Genomic DNA, 18,267 nt, shown 5'->3' with positions numbered 1-18,267 from the left:
GGCGGTAAGTATATCTGTGGTTGTGTACCTTTTCACCTTTTGGCCCAGGTGGTCCGAGGGGGCCCTGGGGTCCCATGTGACCCTAGACAACAAGAAAAAAAATGTTTTGTGACCTTTCACCTCCATCACTCCGCAATTTACTGTGTGAAATATAACGCTGTGTAAGGTCGAGAAAACACACAGAGAAAAACATTTCTGTGAACTGATAGAGCACCAATGTCATCAATCAACACTCTCATCCTTTGTTGCCACGGAGATAGCAATCTGAGTCCCGGCGTGGTTATACGTGTCAAAGGTTTGATTGTGCTCTGACATGATCGATTTCGCATCACCAATCTCATCCAGAATAAACATTACGTGCGCACACAGATGATCACCACCTTCCCCCATTTTATTTGGTTTTATCTCTCTTGCACAAGAAGTAAAAAATATACTTGTTGTTAAAAAGATCCACTTTAATGAAAAGCTTAATACAATAATAGATTAAATAAAATAAATAAAATAAATGAAATAAATAAAATAAATGCCTTTTTCTGGTGTGGTTGGGTAGAGGAGAGGTACATTTAGCTAGAAATCAACTTTTTAGCTATTTAATTTATTTTCCTTGTATGATCTGTGTGGCCCCCATAGTACACAACACATGTTGGTTTGGTGTCTCCTTTCTGCCCCCTATTGGTCAACTTTAAGACATAAAAATCCACAATGTCTTCTTTTTTTAAATCCTAGTTTACGCAGAATCATGAGAAATCAAAGTTAGGTCATTGGCTGAAGAAAGATGATGGACTTAAAAAAATGTAATCCACCAAAACAGGTATTCAGAGTATCGGTGTTACGAGAGAAAAGAAGTGCTTCGAATTTCTCTGAGAAAAATGCAGGAATGATATTAAAAGTTTTTTAAAAAAGGTATTCAAATTGTCCTGTGTGATCCATGAATCATATTTTTTCTTTCTAACACCGTTGGCATGGAGGTGTAAAGCATTATGAATGCTGAACTCATCATAAATGATGTCCTACACTTAAAATACATTATAAACATTGTAATAAGCTTTCATGCATAGCTTTATAAAACATGTCATAAAGAGTTTTATAAAAAGTTTTATAAAGTCACATGGATGCATTCTAATGTCTTATGAATGGCAGTATAATGTATTATAGACATGACATTCATATAAAGTAAGACCACAGTTTTCTTTCAATACAACACATCACACCCGCCTTCATTTTAAAGGGTTCATAATGCTATTTGTCACCTTTTTTTCAACATTCATGAAGCAGATTCAAGACTTCAAAGGTTCGGAGCTGCAGAAGCAAACTATAACATCCCGAATTATTGCATCACTCTTCTTACCTCGTAACCTGATATGCCGGGGTCTCCTTGTTGGCCCATTCTCCCTGGAGCACCCTGTGCAAATACATACAGTATGTTATATATATATATATTTTTTTTTAAAATATAATTATATATATAAATATTTTGTAAATATATATTTCAATATAAATATATTTATATAGAAATATATATATATAGTGTATATATTTATAGAAATAATTACTTATATATATATAGAAATATATATATATATATTAATATGTATATAACAGTTTTTTGAAATATATTTATACATATAATATACATATATATATAAATATATATATATATATATATAAATATGTATAAATATATATATATATATATATAAATAAATTTTGCCCACATCCATCAACACCCGAGCAGGTCCTTGCAGCTCTCTGTGGATGCCTCACCAGTGGACCGATGGTTCCTCTCGCTCCCTTCTGTCCAATAAACCCCGCCTCTCCATGCTCACCGGTCAGCCCGGGTTCACCCAGGTGACCTTGTTGACCCATGGTCCCCTGTAGAAGAGTCCATGGAAAAGTCTATTTGACATGCTCATGGAGTATTGAGCAACACAGCAGAGAACCCAAAGAGAAAGGGACAAACCTTTTCTCCTGGTTTTCCTCTTTCACCAAGAATACCAGGTTTACCTTCCTGACCCTGGCAGAAGAAGAACAAATCAAACAGGTGTTTTTTGGTAATTGGACAAAAAGAGCTTCCTCTTCATGGGGAAACGAAGAGACCCTCACCCTGACACCGACCAATCCGGGAGGCCCAGAGGGCCCGTCCTTCCCTCGCAGACCCATTTCACCCCGGTCGCCTTCGGTGGCTTCTTGGCCAGCGTCCCCCTGGTCCCCCTGAGAAGAGACGCGGCGCATTGAATGAGGTGAAACAGTTCGGTACACACTCACACACACACACACACACACACACACACACACACACACACACACACACACAATTGAATCTCCCTCACCGGGATTGCAGCCACACTGGATACAAATATATTCATATCCAATAAATGTATGAAATAGATCAAATGAAAAAGCTTCGAGGCTTTTTTCCTATTCCACTTTACCAACTGACCAACTATCTGAGCTCTACAGCTGTTGGTTTGTAAACAGAGCGACAACATGACAGATTTACAGTATTAGTGAGACACAACTAATGAATACTTTCAAGGATTGGGCATTTTATTTTTATTTATTTATTTATTTATTCAGAGAATAAGGGACAGTGCATATTGATTGACAGTACAATGTACATGTAAATATGACAGATTATAGCCGGGAGGCTAGTTTCCATCTGTAGTCCCTTGGCAGGTTGATGTAATTTAAGAATGCAAGCAGAGTGAAATGGAAAGCACACATCACTTCACACATGACAGTACAGTAATACAAAAGAAGAAAAAAAGATTAATAAAAAGGTGCATGCAAGACATTTGGATACCGTGCGGATTAACTCTAATGGTCACAGGGCTGATGAAGTCTGAGCCATGCCTTCAGGTGGCCTTTGAAGGTGACCAGGCTGGGGCTTTCCCTTATAGAAGGAGGTAGGCTGTTCCACATCATGCATCCTTTGAAGGACAGCACATTTTGCCCAAACAGGGTTTTTCTAAATGGGACCTCACAGTCCCTGTTTGTGACAGCTCTGGTGGACAGAGTGGAGTTAATAGATCGATGTTTGATAAAGGTTTTAAGGGGGGGTGGCGCTAGGCCATTTAGTATTTTGAAAATCAAACAGGCCGAAGTGAATTTTCTAAAATTATTAAAACTTAACATTTTGTATTTGGTTAAAATGATGTATTCGGTGCCGTATGTTTGATCCACATCATGTGATGGTGAGCCCTGTGAAGCTGTTGGCCGGCCCCATCATAGAGGCGGCTTTTGCAGACGGCTATAAATATCGAGCGAAGCCGGAAGAGCACAAGAGGAAATATGTCATAAAAGAGTTTTGGTCCCAGCTCTTGAATATTCAAGTGAACAGCGTGAAGTTTATGAGCCGATGACAAACCTGTAGCTCCACGTCTGCTGGGACCAGTTTTTAGTTTTGACTTTAAATTCTCTGTAACTGCGGCTGAGTTTCAAGTCCTGGATCCAAAAATCTCTCTCTCTCTCTCTCCCCCCCCCTCTCTCTCTCTACATCTCTCCCTCCCTCCCTCTCTACCTCTCTCCCTCTCTCTCTCCCCCTCTCTCTCTTTCCCTGTCTCTTCCCCTCTCTCTCCCTCCCCCTTCTCTCTCCCCCTCCCTCTCCCTTCTCTCTCTCCCTCTCTCTCCCCCTCCCTCTCTCTCTTTCCCTGTCTCTTCCCCTCTCTCTCCCTCCCCCTTCTCTCTCCCTCTCTCTCCCTCCTCCCCCCCCCCCTCTCTCTCTCTGTCTCTCTCTCTTTTTCTCTCTCCCTCTTACTTCCTCCCTCAATTCTATTCAATAGGCTTTATTGGCATGAATGTTGCAACAAAAATACTGCCAAAGCATCAAGCAAAAATATACAATTCAATAATAATAATAATAATAATAATAATAATAAGAAGAAGAAGAAGACGAAGAAGAAGAAGAAGAAGACATCAATAGTTATACTGAAAGAAAGTCTATAGTCTCTCTCTCTGCTCAACCCAAGGAAGGTGTATTGAGGAACACACATGAGTCTCTGAAGCAGTCGATATGCAACACGACAAGACTCTCTTTAAATATCAGGCATTGAGTGAGCCGCGGCCGGCTGGAGGAAACATAACGTCTGTATCCTCTCAGCGATTCGCTGAGTTTCTGTTTTAAATCCCCCGAAAGTAATAAAACAACGGAGCATGACAACGACACTGATTTCCATTTCCCAGTTAACAGCCAACAGCACGAGCTGCATGCAGATCCCTCCGCGGGCCGCCACCTAGAAGCTGTGCCGTGGCCAAAAGGCCCCCTCAGAGGTCCCCCCCCCCCCCCCCGAGCCCTCACCCCACCCCCCCTCTAACCCTCAGTCCTCTTTGTGCTCACATGTCACCACCTTCGTCTGTCAGCTGCTCCTCCAGCGGCTCTGATGACGGGCTTTTTAGGTACTTTCCATCTTTTCATTTAGTGTTACTAAAATAGCCCGGCTATCTGTTTTCACTCGGCGTCGACAACAATGCATCTCCCAAATAAAAGCCAATATCTCGCCGACAATAGTCGACCCGCCCTAATTGCAATAAGCTGCCGTACGGTACACCGGAGAGTCCCCGGGGTTCACAGGCGGAGGAATTGGTTTAAAGTTATTGACAGAAATTTGATAACCGGCCGAAGCCTTGAAGCAACGGTTTTCCCTTCTTTTCCCAGTAAAAAGCTCTTTTTTCTTCTTCTTTTTTGTTTTTACACAAGGGATGAATAGATGAAATGATGTGTCACAGCTTGTCTTTTATGTAGGAACTTGCCTTGGCTCCATCGGGTCCACTTAGCCCCGCCTCCCCATCGATGCCTGGCTCACCCTGACAGGCAAAAAATCATAAAAGAATATAATGGTTGCAATATATTTCTTTACGTGTTACGAGGACGGTGATCACAGAGAGCCGGAACAGATGGTCCAACATGGGACACACTGGAATAGTGTTGTTGTTGTTGTTGTTTTAAAGCACAAATGTACCACTTTGTTTTTGCTCTTTGTTGCAACAACAAAATTAAAATTAAAATAGTCCACTTCACAGACCGTAGACCTTTATGGAAAAAAATTAAAAGAAGTGTGTTCCTTACTCTCTGGCCAATCAAACCCTGCTCCCCGTTGTTGCCGGGTAGACCGATGTCCCCCTGTGAGCAGGAGAAGCACGATGGTTATGACATTGGTGATGTTTTTGTATCTCTTAATGCACAACATGGTTGATTATGTTTTTTTAGGACCCACAACCCTCTCTGTGTGCGTCCTTAATAACTAATAGGCCTGCGAATAATTTCTGCCCCAAATCAAATTCATGTGCTTTCTTGTTTTTCCCTCAGAGAGCATCCACTCGCTGTCTGGATCGAGGCCCTGATGCATATTTGCATAGAACAGGAAGTGGTTATTGCAAAGGTACATTGAACATACAAGGAACTTGGCGAACGGTGCATAATAAGAAACATAAACATGGGATCAAAACCATTAACAATATATAAATATAATAAAAACAAGGAGCTCCTCCCTCATCTTCACCTTCTCTCCCAGTTCACCAGGCAGTCCTCTCTCTCCGGCCCTCCCCAGCGGCCCCTGTCATAAATAAAAAAAGAAGAAAGGGACAGCCTTTATTATTCACGTGCAATCGATATAAAAATAAAAATAAAAGTCAGTGTCTTTCTTCCAGCGGCTCACCCAAGGGCCCATCGCCCCCAGTGGCCCCATCGTCCCCGGTGGCCCCGCTGGTCCCTGCAGAGGCACCGAGAAAAAAGGTTTAAGAGTCCTTTCTAATCTTCTTCTTCTAATCTAATCGAAGGCTGATAATAAATGGCATTTCATATATAGTTTAGTATGCCGTAGAAAAGAAAAAAAAAGTCAGAGCGGCACACCATGAAAAAAAACATCAGAGCAAAATGGCAAAATACAGTAAGTAAAGTCTTCATAACAAACCGTACTATGACTTATTCATGACTTATTGTCCACAAAAAACATGTTCATCAACCAGATAAATACATTAAACGTAAACACAAAGAGGGGGATGTTCTGCATTTCTTTCATAGCATTGTATGCCATTAAAGAGTCATAGTACAGTTTTCAAAAATGAATCGCATAAACAGTAATAATTCATAATATGTATGTCGACACATCTCCATCACACTCACAGGCTCTCCTGCAATTCCTTTGGCCCCCGGAGGTCCAGAGGGTCCTTGAACGCCCTGAGGAGAGTCCCGGGGTTTATCATCAGAATCAGAATCAGAATCAGACACTATGGGTGTTCACACACATGACACAACGCTACCACAACACACCAAGAGAGGACCTCCGTGAGCCCCACATCACTTACCGGAAACCCCGTCGGCCCGGCGTCACCCGGCTCGCCGAGCCTCCCCTGCAGGAAATGAGTGCGACATGTCAAACTCATGGAGGGTTGAGGACGCATCAGGATCAGAATCAGAACCATTTGGTGACAAATATGTTGGATATATCAGGAATGTGTCTTGGCGGGTTGTGCATAACATTGGACAATAAGACAAATAAGACAAATAAATAGAGTGCAAGTACTACTAGTATGGCTTAGTTGCCTTTCTCCTCCTTCAGGTGTTACATCATAACCGAGTCATGCCTGTTTGGCTCATTGTCTTTAATTGATTAAGAAATTCATGTACTTAAAAATACTTATACTTAACTTGAGTATTTCCATTTAGTCTAAGATATACTTCTACCCCACTACTTTTTAGACCCCACCACATTTGGTCTGGCACCTGTAAAAGATGCTGGTATAGGAGTTTACATTATTATATTATATATATAATTTGTACTTTTTCTTTTATATTAGGGCTGGGCAACGATTACAATTTTTAATCGCGATTAATCGCATGATTTCCCTGATTAATCACGATTAATCGCATTTGTATACGCAAAATCCAATAATTAATTCAAAAGTAGTGTATAGCGCACTTCTATTTTAAATGTTCTGCCATATGAATGAAAGTGCCATAACATTTGTTGTCCCTGTTAGAGTGAGACACCAGAAAACACTTTCAGTGCAGTTTGTCAATTCCTAGAACTTGACACTTATTTTAAATGTACTGCCATATGAACTAAAGTGCCATAAAATCTGTCAGGACATTGTCAAACGCCTGTTATGCAGAGATACTGTGACAGAGCGCTAGAGACTGAGCGCGAAGCAGGGGACGTGATCCAAAGGCAGTTGTCTCGCAGCAGCGATCATATTTCGCGCTCTATCTGCTCAGTGTGGTGACTTTATTTGACACATTCCACTGCTGTGCAACTTCAGTAAAGTGTCCCGCGCACGTTTCAGCAGAATGTCTCTCCTCTGTTTTCATCACAGTCAGGGCATGTGAATGCAGCGCCCACTTCTCATCAATATAATGCACAGTAACTGCTGAGATTAAACATCTCTCTTGTTCTGCCTGTTTTGTGATATACATGCCTCTAATATTTCCTAATATTCTAGACTGAAATTATAATTATAATTATATTGAGGATTTTTTTTTTGTTTTTTTAGGAGCCCCTCTCGGCCCCCTCTCACGCACAGCGCTGTGCCAGCGTGGTGTGAGCCTGGCGCCCGCGCGTGAGCGTAGAGGTTTATAACAACAACAACAAACAACAATGAACTAGTGGAGGCGGCAAGGTGTTCGTGGATTGGAGATGAAGTATGAAAGGCTCATCAAAAAAAAAACTCAAAATGGACTCAAAATGACTTATAAATATATAAAATAAATATAAAATGATGAATAATACAAAAATAAAAAAAAAAAAATAAAAATATGTGTAAAATATAAATAAATACAAGAAAAATGTATATACACAGATAAATACACAGCAAATTATATATATGTTATACTCAACAGACATCATTAACAAAATATTTTTTACATTTCTGTATTTCTTCATTTATTTATATCTCTATTTATGTGTCCACACAAATGTGTGACATTTACGTGTCCGTATATTCAAATGAGCTGGGCGGTCCGAACCTCATTGTTGAACAGGATTGGTCAATTCAGGGAGCAAGACAGAAGCAATCGATCCCTAGCACTTGGATCTGTAGACGAACAGCGTTTATTATGCATTCTTGTCTGTACATTCTAAATACTACTGTTGAGTCACGGAATGTAATTTAAGGATGTTTTCAGCCGAGAAGTTAGTTGTTTAAGCATCAAATCTGTGGTCGGTTTATCGAGATTCAGTCTAATAAGGATATGCGACAGAGATTTGAGGTCCTGCTCGGGACCTCTGAGCTCGGCGCTCAGCGCTGTGTGGCCGCCGAGAAGCCTGATCTCGCAGGACTTTTTGAAATGCTCCGCTGGCTCTGACTTCTCCGTAGCGGCTAAACATGAGATATAATTAGGTTTTTGAGGATCTAAAGAGCACAACGAGTTTATTATTTACTAAAAGATAACGTTACGTCAATTTGACTGAGGGTTAAGATTCATAACTTCATATTGTAGCGACCCTGGGTCAGGAAAGCTACGAGACGTTGTATATTTATTATCGTTTATTCGTAGCCTACGCCACACAACAGTGAACACGCACAACATTCTACTCCACTGTAAATTATTTTACAGTGAATAATTTGAGTAAATTCATGCGCAAGAACAGTTGATGTGGTGGCACAAGACCAGAAAGAGAAAAGACAGCCCCCGAGAGTCTGGGACCTAAAACCAGACCCAAGACCACCAGACAAAAAGAACACGAGTCTGTACTCAGTGTTCTTGGAATTGATAAACGGCTGAAGTCAAAAAGCTGTCGAGGCTAACTTCTGCTAACGGTGAGCTGAGCGAGTCAACTTCAGCGTCATGTGCCAGGCAGTAGTAGAGCACAACACCAGGTGCATCACACTCCTGTGACCAATCATGCTTTAGACAGAGGTTCGGACCGCCCCAGCTCATTTGAATATACGGACACGTAAATGTCACACATAAATAAATGAAGAAATACGTGTGGACACATAAATAGATAAATAAATAAATGAAGAAATACAGAAATGCAGAAATATATTTATTTAATGATGTCTTGTTGATTTATAACTTATATTTATTCATTCCTGTATTTATTTATTTATTTATACATTTATTTATTTATTTATACATTTATTTAAGCATTTATTTATTCATTTATACATTTATTTAAGCATTTATTTATTTATTCGTGTATTTATTCATGCATTCATTCATTTATTTATTTATACTTAAGTCATTTTAAGTCCTCCATACAAAATGGTTGTATTTGGAGGATAATTATCGTGTATCTGGCAACCCTGAGATCGGTCGACCAATGACTGCTCTCTATTCTGTCAGCTCACGCAAGAAGGTGGAACGTAAGGGAGATACCATTTCCAAAACTTGTAAGGGGTAAATACTAGTTTCTTTTCATGTTCCGCAGCAATCAGTAGCAGACTTTTACAAAATAAAAGCCTGTGAGCAACACACTTTTACAATAATAAAATAAATAATAAAACCTGCGTTAACGCGCGATAAAATAATTGTCGGTGTTAATTAATTGATGCGTTAACGCAAGATTAACGCGTTAACGTGCCCACCCCTAATATATATATACATATATATATATATATATATATATATATAATTTGTACTTTTTCTTGATATATATCATATATATATATATATGATATATATCGAGAATTCCTCTAGGACTTTCACAAAAGGTCGGACACGAGGACGACGGTGCTAATACCGCTGATGATGCTATTACTGTTACGAGGGCGGGAAAGTTAAGCCAGCACCATTTTTCTTACCGCGTCCCCGTGGAGGCCCAATTTTCCTGGCGGACCATCCGGGCCCTGCAGAAAGAAAAAAACATCCAGCTCAGTACAGCGAGCTCTCTGAACCCCTCTCTCCCCCCCCCCTCCTCGCAAAGTCCTCTAAAGATTCTTTAGATGTTAAAAATAGTTATTAATTACAGTCTGCTGAATAAAGCTGCTTGTAAAAGTTCTCCAGAATAAAAATCATAAATATTATATATATATATATATAAATAATTATATTAAATATATATATTTATATATAAATATAAATGTACATATATAAATAATTATATCTATATAAATTATATATATATATATATATATATATAATTAGGGCCATTTTGTTCATGCTAGCTTGTTGTGGGATAGATTTGATGTGGCGCAATGAAGAGAGTCAAAGGCCGGACATTTCTCCCAAAAAAACTTAGCAATAAAAAGCCAGAAATCTGAAAATGTTGAATCAACCATTGACAGCGCCGTCTTTCTGACCGCGTGCTCACCTGCAGTCCAGCGGACCCTTTCTCCCCCCCGTGGCCGTCAGGACCCCTCGGGCCCTACGGAGAGGAATTGAATGAGTCATTGACGAATGGCTCGGGAACATGTGGCCTTTAACTAACGGACCCGAGGCAGATTTAATAAGCACTAATCAAGACGGAGCTGTGGGGAGGAATCTGTCTTATTTCAACTTCCTGTCACGTCAACAAGAATGACTGTATGATGTTTCACAGTGCACACATTTACCATTTATTTCTGCCACCATAATCAGTTTTTTTCAGCACCTGCAGGCATTTTAGGAGGAAACCCGACAATTTCTGACTGAAAACAAGAAGTAAAGTAAGAGGATTGGACGCATCCTTCAAATCGCTGTCACTACTTCCGTCTGTATTCTTAAAACGAAGCGAGACAATAACAATAAAGAGTATTATCTTTTTTTCATTTTTTTTCTGAAGGCAATATCACAATTTATATTACAGAACTTTTGGGCCCAGGAAAAGGTTGTAACTGTTTTATTTCTCTCATTCTTGTCAACTGAGAACGACCTCAGTCGTTGCAATGAGGAGGCTGGAGTTCATCCGTGCTGTCGTTAATTCTATTTTCCAAAGCCCCCGATGTCATTTTCAGCCATTATAGTTATTAAATATTACTACACTTGTGACTGCTTGTGATATCAGGGGAGCCGTGTAAAACTAATCAGGATGAAATGCCTTTATACCACTTATTCATGTTCCATCAATTATTCATTCAGTCCAATGATCCCGCTGTGCAACCATGGGCACTTTTTTTCTTCTTCTCAAAAGTATAAAAACTCAATTATGGAAAAAGCCAGCAACCGCTGGAATCATCCTGAGCTGGCAGACACACACACACACACACACACACACTCTGGGATGTTTAGTTTGGAGAGGCCTCTTAGACTGATGGATTGTATGTGCATTACTGACATACATCCATGTTCACCTTGCGACTATGAGCAGATATTTTGTTCTTCTTCTTCTTATTTTTTAATCCTCCCTCTGCACTTCAAAGAGATGTAATTTTCTGTGTATGGCGGAATTACATTTCCTTATTTTTCTGTAATAATATAATATTTCCGTGGTCTCTGGATTGAAGCTGCTCACGTCTCAATGAGTCGGGGTGTAGGTCGTTGATTCATAACAGACAATAGGATGCATCAGCTAATGGTTATAAAATGATTATAAGATTCAAGTAACTCACCCTCCTGCCTTCGGGTCCTCTGATGCCGATGGACCCCTCTGAACCGGGAGGCCCCTGAATGATTAAAATATCCTTTAAATTAGACAAGAGCAAACTATACACACTAAGATACCAACATATTCTTACAGCACTCAGCAGTTTCTGAATACAATATTATAATAATATAATGATACGGCTGCTTTTTATGTGACTTTACAGAGAATGCAACATCGGATTTGTGTTAAAATAGTAATCGACAAAAGCTTAATATCTTATTCTTGCTGAACTCCAGTGATTGAACGTGTCACTTTGCTGCAGTAGACGTAGACGGATACTTCAATAACTAGAAATCATGCAGTGCAACAAACATCATCCACATAAACGGGCAGTATCAGTGGCTGGGACTCCGCCTCCTGTGCTTCAGACGGGCGAAGCTGCACCTCCCCAAAACATAATAAGTACTTTGGTGACGTAACTTACAGCCTGTTAGTGTAAAACATACAAAAGCGTTCACAAGTTTGGGGTCACCCAGACAATGTTGTGTTTTCCATGAAAACTCACACTTTTATTTATCAAATGAAAAGCAAAATGAATATAAAATATAGTCAATACATTGACATGGTTAGAAATAATGATTTATATTCGAAATATTAATTTTGTTCTTCAAACTTGTCTCTGAAAGGAAGGCCAGTTTTACAGCTTCTCTCACCAGCATAACTGTTTTCAGCTGCGCTCACATAAAAGGGTTTTATAACCCTCCGTTAGTCTTCTAAGGCGATAACACAATGTACCATGAGAACACTGGAGATGGGCCTCTAGCCACCTATGTAGAGACTTCATTAAACACCAGAGAATAGTCATTTACCACATTAACTATGTAGAGTGTGTTTCTTCATTGAAGAAAACAGTGCTTTACTTAAAAAAATAAGGACATTTTAAAAGTGTTTTCTTCTTTTTCTAAGTGACCCCAAACTTTTGAAGTTACATAACAAAAGTATCAGAGAAGATCCAGATGTGCGCAGGATGCTCTGGCAATGATACCAGTAACTTACTTGGGTGCCTTGCAGTCCAGGTGGGCCCGTCTGCCCAGGTCTTCCAGTGTGACCCTGATGGAAACAACATTACTCAAATGATATCTACTGGATGAGAATCAACAAAAGAATCATAAATTAGCTGACTACACTGTGTGGCCTTATATCATCCGCCCTGTAGATGGTTATTGTGGAATACCTTTAATCTGTCTCTCCTAACCCCCCCCCCACCCCCATCCCTAAATTATGACTAATTTAATTCCCCCTGGTACGAGAGACGGGGTCCAAACTTACTCCTTACCATCGGCCCCGTTTCACCTGGCGGCCCGGGGCCACCTGTTTTGCCTCGATCCCCCTGGAGAGCCAAAAGCCACAATTAGGGTGAACATTGATTACCTATCGATAGATTTAAATTATGAAGCGTCCAGTCTACAAAATATTTACAAACATTTAAAAAATGCACAATTTGACCTATTTTTGCTGTGTTTCATCTTTATTTACTCGTAACCAGTAACATATACAGGACTGTCTCAGAAAATTAGAATATTGTGATGAAGTTCTTTATTTTCTGTAATGCAATTAAAAAAACAAAAATGTCATGCATTCTGGATTCATTACAAATCAACTGAAATATTGCAAGCCTTTTATTCTGATTTATTGCTGATTATGGTTTACAGCTTAAGAAAACTCAAATATCCTATCTCTAAATATTAGAATATCATGAAAAAGTATACTAGTAGGGTATTAAACAAATCACTTGAATTGTCTAATTAACTCGAAACACCTGCAAGGGTTTCCTGAGCCTTGACAAACACTCAGCTGTTATAAATCTTTTTTTTACTTGGTCTGAGGAAATATTAAAATTGTATGAGATAGGATTTTAGAGTTTTCTTAAGCTGTAAGCCATAATCAGCAATATTAAAAGAATAAAAGGCTTGCAATATTTTTGTTGATTTTGAATGAATCCAAAATGCATTTTTTTTTTTTTTTTTAATTGCATTACAGAAAATAAAGAACTTTATCACAATATTCTAATTTTCTGAGACAGTCCTGTATACTAATATTTACACATCTGAACAAAGGCTCACATGGGTTGCCTTTATTATAACACCAACATTATTCAAATCATTTTAGTTTGGGTATGTTATTTCGAGCAGAAACTTAAAAATAGGCTCGTTTTTAAAAGGTTAAGTGAGGCGTTGCTGTTGCAGATTCTGACCAACGGTACAAAAAATATTTAATGTTACAAATCACATCAGACAGAGAGAGGGAAAAAAAGAGAGAGAGAAAAAAAGACAATCTATTCTATTCTAAAATAATCGTAAAGCTGACTTCAGCCAAATGGAGCAAATTCAACAGATTAGCGATCGAAGTTGTACGTCAACAATGTGGGTCCAAGTGGGACCAATCGAGATAGTGCCCACCTTTTCGCCGCGGACGCCAGTCTCTCCGACGGGCCCGACGAAGCCGGGCAGTCCCTGGAGGGCAAGAAAGCACGTCTCTTATTCCTCTGAGCTCGACTGAAGTTATATATTTATCATAACGGGGCAACACTGCGTGAAGCATCAAACAGAAATCATCAGAAAGAGAGAAAAGCCTTTACCCTCTCGCCAACATTTCCCACCTCGCCGGCCGTCCCGCTCTCGCCCTACAGCAGAGCAACCAATTAGCATTTAAACTCATTCATGGCTTCTTTTTTTTTCACACTTCAAAAATCAGTAGAAATGTGATTTCGGAAAGGGGTCCGTTCCCCCTGTTGTGACTGAGCATTAATATCTCATTAATACACATTCACATCTGGCTCAGGATGACGTGTCGTTCATGGTGGATGTGTGAATGTCGGATGTGTGAATGTCGGGTCTGACCTTGAGTCCGTCTGGGCCCGTCAGTCCAGGGAATCCCTGCCTCCCAGGCCTGCCCTGAGCACAAAGTACAACAATGTCAGAGACGTGTACTGCATAGACAATAAACTCTCCATTATCAAAAAAAAGAAAGAAAAGGTTTGGATTCATGTTCAGGAAAAGGAGTATTTTTTTTCCTAAAACCTCACAATAATTTATTTCATTGGCTCACCAGAGTTCAAATGCATCATTGAATTAAGTATTAAGTAATAAATTAAATAATTTGAACAGTCCTTTCTAGTTTTTAATAGTCCTCTCTAGTCCACCATTCGCAGATTTATATTCTCAATGAATAGAATCTAAATATTCTAAATAAAGGCAAACCATCCACAAATGCCTCCGGCTCTGAGGGACTGAACGACTCAGAAAACGGAGCGCGTCGCTTTAAGAAGGCTCCTCGCTACTCACGGAAGTCATCGGGTCATTTGTGATTGTTTTTCCGTGAACACTCGTGGGTTCAACTTTTGGGAGAAGGCCGATTGGAATCGAGCATTTGGAAGAATAGAGAGCTTCATTGGAAAAGCCTTCCCTTGTTTTTGAGTCTGGGACGAGTCCAAACCAAACGCCAGAGACAAAGACGAGTCACTGTGGATTCTATTCACACAGAACCACTCAAAGCCAATCTTGTGTGGTATGAAATATTACATTTGGTTGGTTTGGCTTCATCTATGTTTAGACGCTATTCATTAAATATGAATCTGTGAATGATGGCCTAAAGAGGACTATTAAAACTAGAAAGGAGTATTTAAATTAGTTTATAGAGTTTCTTAATTCAAGAACTTTAATAACACATTTGAACTCTGGTGAGTGGACGTCAAAAACAAAAGAATTATTGTGATGTTTTAGGAAAATATTACTCCAAACCTGAACATGAATCCATCACCTGACGGACAAAGCTTTACTTGTTTTATTTATTTCTTTTGTTATGACACAAAAGATCATCGCAATTGTCCGACCAATAATAAATGTCTACGGCGTCCAAAAGAAAACCGCTTTACAACAATGGCGGCGCCAGTCAGCCAAAGGACTCGCTGTCCAAACCAGCTCACAGTTTTCCATCCAAAGCTAAATTTAGAGAGAGACAGACGGTTTTGTTTGTGGATCCTAAAAGATAAACTGTTATTGTATTTTCTAAGTGGTCTCAAGCCGCGAGGGCTGATCCAATCAGCACTCACCTCGAGTCCGGCGAGTCCAGCGGGCCCGACCGCTCCCTCGTCACCCTGGCGAAAGAAATGTCACAAAACAAATAAGAAAATAAGCTTTCTATGTTTTATTCAGTCTCAAAATGCTTCGATTCAAACCTCACCTGAAGACCAAGTGTTCCTCTTGGACCCGGGAAGCCCCGTAACCCTTGCTTTCTCTGTGGATGAAAAACACTTGAGAGTGAACTTTCACTTTGTTTTCTTCTCCCACGGACGGTTTCACATATATCGAGAAGCGTTGACGCCACTCCGCTCACCTTGGGTCCTTCGGCGCCATTTTGTCCCGGAGGGCCGATGTCACCCGGGAAACCCTGAGAGAACAACAGTAACATCAATATTTTTCTTCTTTTTTCTTATTCTTTGGTTTAGTTAATAAGGGACAGTGCACATTAATAAAAAAAGAGAGTTATAGCCAAGATGCTATTTTTCATCTGTATAGTCCCGAGAGGCAGACGTCATAAAACAAACCTAAAAACAAACAATTACAAATACACAATGTTTTTACAATATTTACGCTTTCCAATGGGTGCACAAACAATTATTAGTGAGAATAGAGAATATACTCTTAGACGTTGTCAAGTAGTAACAAGAGATGCAACAAGAAGACTCCCAAATTCAAAATGGATAAAGCAAATAAGATTAAATATAAAGCATCCAGCCAGTATATACCTCGAGGCCAGGAGGACCAGGTGAACCATCAGGGCCCTTTTCACCAGGTTTGCCCTAAGAAATGTGACAGATGATTAAAACGTCATTCCCCAGATAAGATCCTGAAAACAACGTTAGCATGGCCCTTATTCCCTAGATAGTTTGTGAAGGGAACAATGTGTATCATATTAACCAAAATACTCTAATATAACCTTGAAAATGAGAGGAAATCACTGTCAAAAGCAGCATCTTTGTGCTCCGTTGGACAGACAGCGCTCTCCCTAATGTATTTATCCCCCACTGAGAACAAACAGGCAACCGAAGCGGTTGAGCGTGAAGAGAAATAGCTTAAAAATCATAATTGTTATCTCTGTGTGACTTCCGTGTCAAAAAGTGTCAAAAATAGTTTTTTAATGCGGGGTTAGAAAATACCTGCGGTCCAGTTTTTCCACAAGGACCCGGCAGCCCGGGCGAGCCACGCAAACCCTGGTCAACAAAAAGACCAGCTCAGAATAAACAAGTCAACAAGAAAAACAAAAAGCAGACAAACACAGCGATGTTCACATCCGAAAGCTGTCAGAGGAAAAGTCCTAATCATTGTACTCTCATGATATAATAGCTGGTGCAACCCTTTTGATATAACCTTTGTGTGTCTGAAGAACTAGGACCGGTTCAAGGTGACAAGACACCCATGAAGAGCGTCATGTCCTGGGTTCATCTTAGGGGACCAAATATGATCACTTCGAGAGCGCCTTGTCCTATCATCTCCGCTTGAGTAGCTCAAACACAAATATTATTCTACTGGGCTTCTGTAAACATATAAAGGACGGAACACTTGGACTGAAGGACAGCTGTCATTTCTGACCGTCTTACAAGACAACCAATGCTTAAACCACTTTTGATCTCTCACAAGTTAGATAGGAGAAGGACACTAACTTATTATTTATGGGCAACCTGAGCACACACAAACATACACTGACCTTGTCCCCTTGGAATCCGCGCTCCCCTGGCTCCCCCGCGAAGCCAACATCCCCCTGAGGAAACACAAAAGAATTAAAAGAAAAAATCAAAATGTTAGCAACGTGATTATTCAGTCAGCGAGCGCCACATGAGTATCAGCTGTTATTTTTCTCAGGATTCTCCTAAATAAAGTTGTGTGATTTGACCCCTTTTGGCATTATTGTATATTGTAGTGGAGTAATGATAAAATACGTATGCAGATCACCTTATCACCTTTCAGTCCTGGGTCCCCCGGGTTTCCAGGTATTCCCTTGGAAGCAAAACATTTTTTTTAAAGAGAAAGAATGAAAGAAGGTTATTGATTGAGCGTGATTAATATGCAGTCCTGGCGTTTCCTCAGTGGAATGAACGAATCAGCAACCGCTTGGAGACGCTCTGGTAACCAATCAAAATGTACCTTATTAATATTGGATCCATATCAAAGAAAAAACAGACAGACACACAACCACAAAACGCATCGTTTACCTTGAGTCCTGGTATTCCTGGTGAGCCCATGGAGCCAGCGGAGCCCATGTCTCCCTGCACACGTCAACACACACACACACACACACACACTTAAAATGTCTTAAAAACACAGTGCTCAAAACACACACATACACACACTTAAAACATCTTAAAAACACGGTGCTCACAACACGTCGTAGAGGAACCTAATTTTTTTTTTTTATCACAGTGAAAAAGACACAAGAACACTTACAATAAGACCAGGGACTCCACGTGGGCCAGGAGACCCCAGCTCACCCTGGGGAGAAGAGAGAGGACAAATGAAAGAGGGATAAAAAAAAGATGCAATGCAGGCCCCATGTCAGATCTGGAGGTGGGAGGATACACACATGAAATCAAACTTTCTATATTTTGTTTGTTCGTTGGTGCTTTTCCAAAATAGCTTGTCCCCTACCCCCCCCCCCCCCCCCCCAAATCCTCCTTGAGCCCCGGCATCCAGCGGAGAGACGGATGACACGCGGGCCTCCGGTGTGGCCTTCCTGTCGCCTCTATAAAATGAAAGCGTGACGGGATTCA

The 18,267-nt window shown here is 40.2% G+C and overlaps 1 protein-coding gene across 3 annotated transcripts in view; it reads right to left on the bottom strand.

The window, feature by feature from the left end:
• The window catches only part of col27a1b (collagen, type XXVII, alpha 1b), an 80,892-nt gene that overhangs the window by 17,912 nt on the left and 44,713 nt on the right, over positions 1-18,267 (bottom strand). For all 3 annotated transcript variants that reach the window (XR_008832378.1, XM_056419624.1, XM_056419625.1), the window contains exons 14-41: positions 17,945-17,989; positions 17,713-17,766; positions 17,453-17,497; positions 17,208-17,261; positions 16,660-16,713; positions 16,249-16,302; positions 15,837-15,890; positions 15,684-15,737; positions 15,553-15,597; positions 14,342-14,395; positions 14,080-14,124; positions 13,901-13,954; positions 12,778-12,831; positions 12,498-12,551; positions 11,467-11,520; positions 10,251-10,304; positions 9,742-9,786; positions 6,304-6,348; positions 6,122-6,175; positions 5,655-5,708; positions 5,499-5,552; positions 5,066-5,119; positions 4,750-4,803; positions 2,104-2,211; positions 1,961-2,014; positions 1,765-1,872; positions 1,349-1,402; positions 29-82 (exon numbers count right to left, since the gene is read on the bottom strand). Coding sequence is in view for 2 of the 3 variants with exons in the window: in XM_056419624.1 (XP_056275599.1) it covers positions 29-82; positions 1,349-1,402; positions 1,765-1,872; positions 1,961-2,014; positions 2,104-2,211; positions 4,750-4,803; positions 5,066-5,119; positions 5,499-5,552; positions 5,655-5,708; positions 6,122-6,175; positions 6,304-6,348; positions 9,742-9,786; positions 10,251-10,304; positions 11,467-11,520; positions 12,498-12,551; positions 12,778-12,831; positions 13,901-13,954; positions 14,080-14,124; positions 14,342-14,395; positions 15,553-15,597; positions 15,684-15,737; positions 15,837-15,890; positions 16,249-16,302; positions 16,660-16,713; positions 17,208-17,261; positions 17,453-17,497; positions 17,713-17,766; positions 17,945-17,989 (1,566 nt within the window). In the remaining variant the exon portion in view is untranslated. The remainder of the gene's footprint in view (positions 1-28; positions 83-1,348; positions 1,403-1,764; positions 1,873-1,960; positions 2,015-2,103; positions 2,212-4,749; positions 4,804-5,065; positions 5,120-5,498; positions 5,553-5,654; positions 5,709-6,121; positions 6,176-6,303; positions 6,349-9,741; positions 9,787-10,250; positions 10,305-11,466; positions 11,521-12,497; positions 12,552-12,777; positions 12,832-13,900; positions 13,955-14,079; positions 14,125-14,341; positions 14,396-15,552; positions 15,598-15,683; positions 15,738-15,836; positions 15,891-16,248; positions 16,303-16,659; positions 16,714-17,207; positions 17,262-17,452; positions 17,498-17,712; positions 17,767-17,944; positions 17,990-18,267) is intronic.

Source organism: Pseudoliparis swirei, chromosome 7 (genome assembly GCF_029220125.1).
Source record: "Pseudoliparis swirei isolate HS2019 ecotype Mariana Trench chromosome 7, NWPU_hadal_v1, whole genome shotgun sequence".
In the NCBI taxonomy this organism is placed as follows: Eukaryota; Metazoa; Chordata; class Actinopteri; order Perciformes; family Liparidae; genus Pseudoliparis; species Pseudoliparis swirei.
This window is presented reverse-complemented; position numbering and strand designations above follow the sequence as displayed.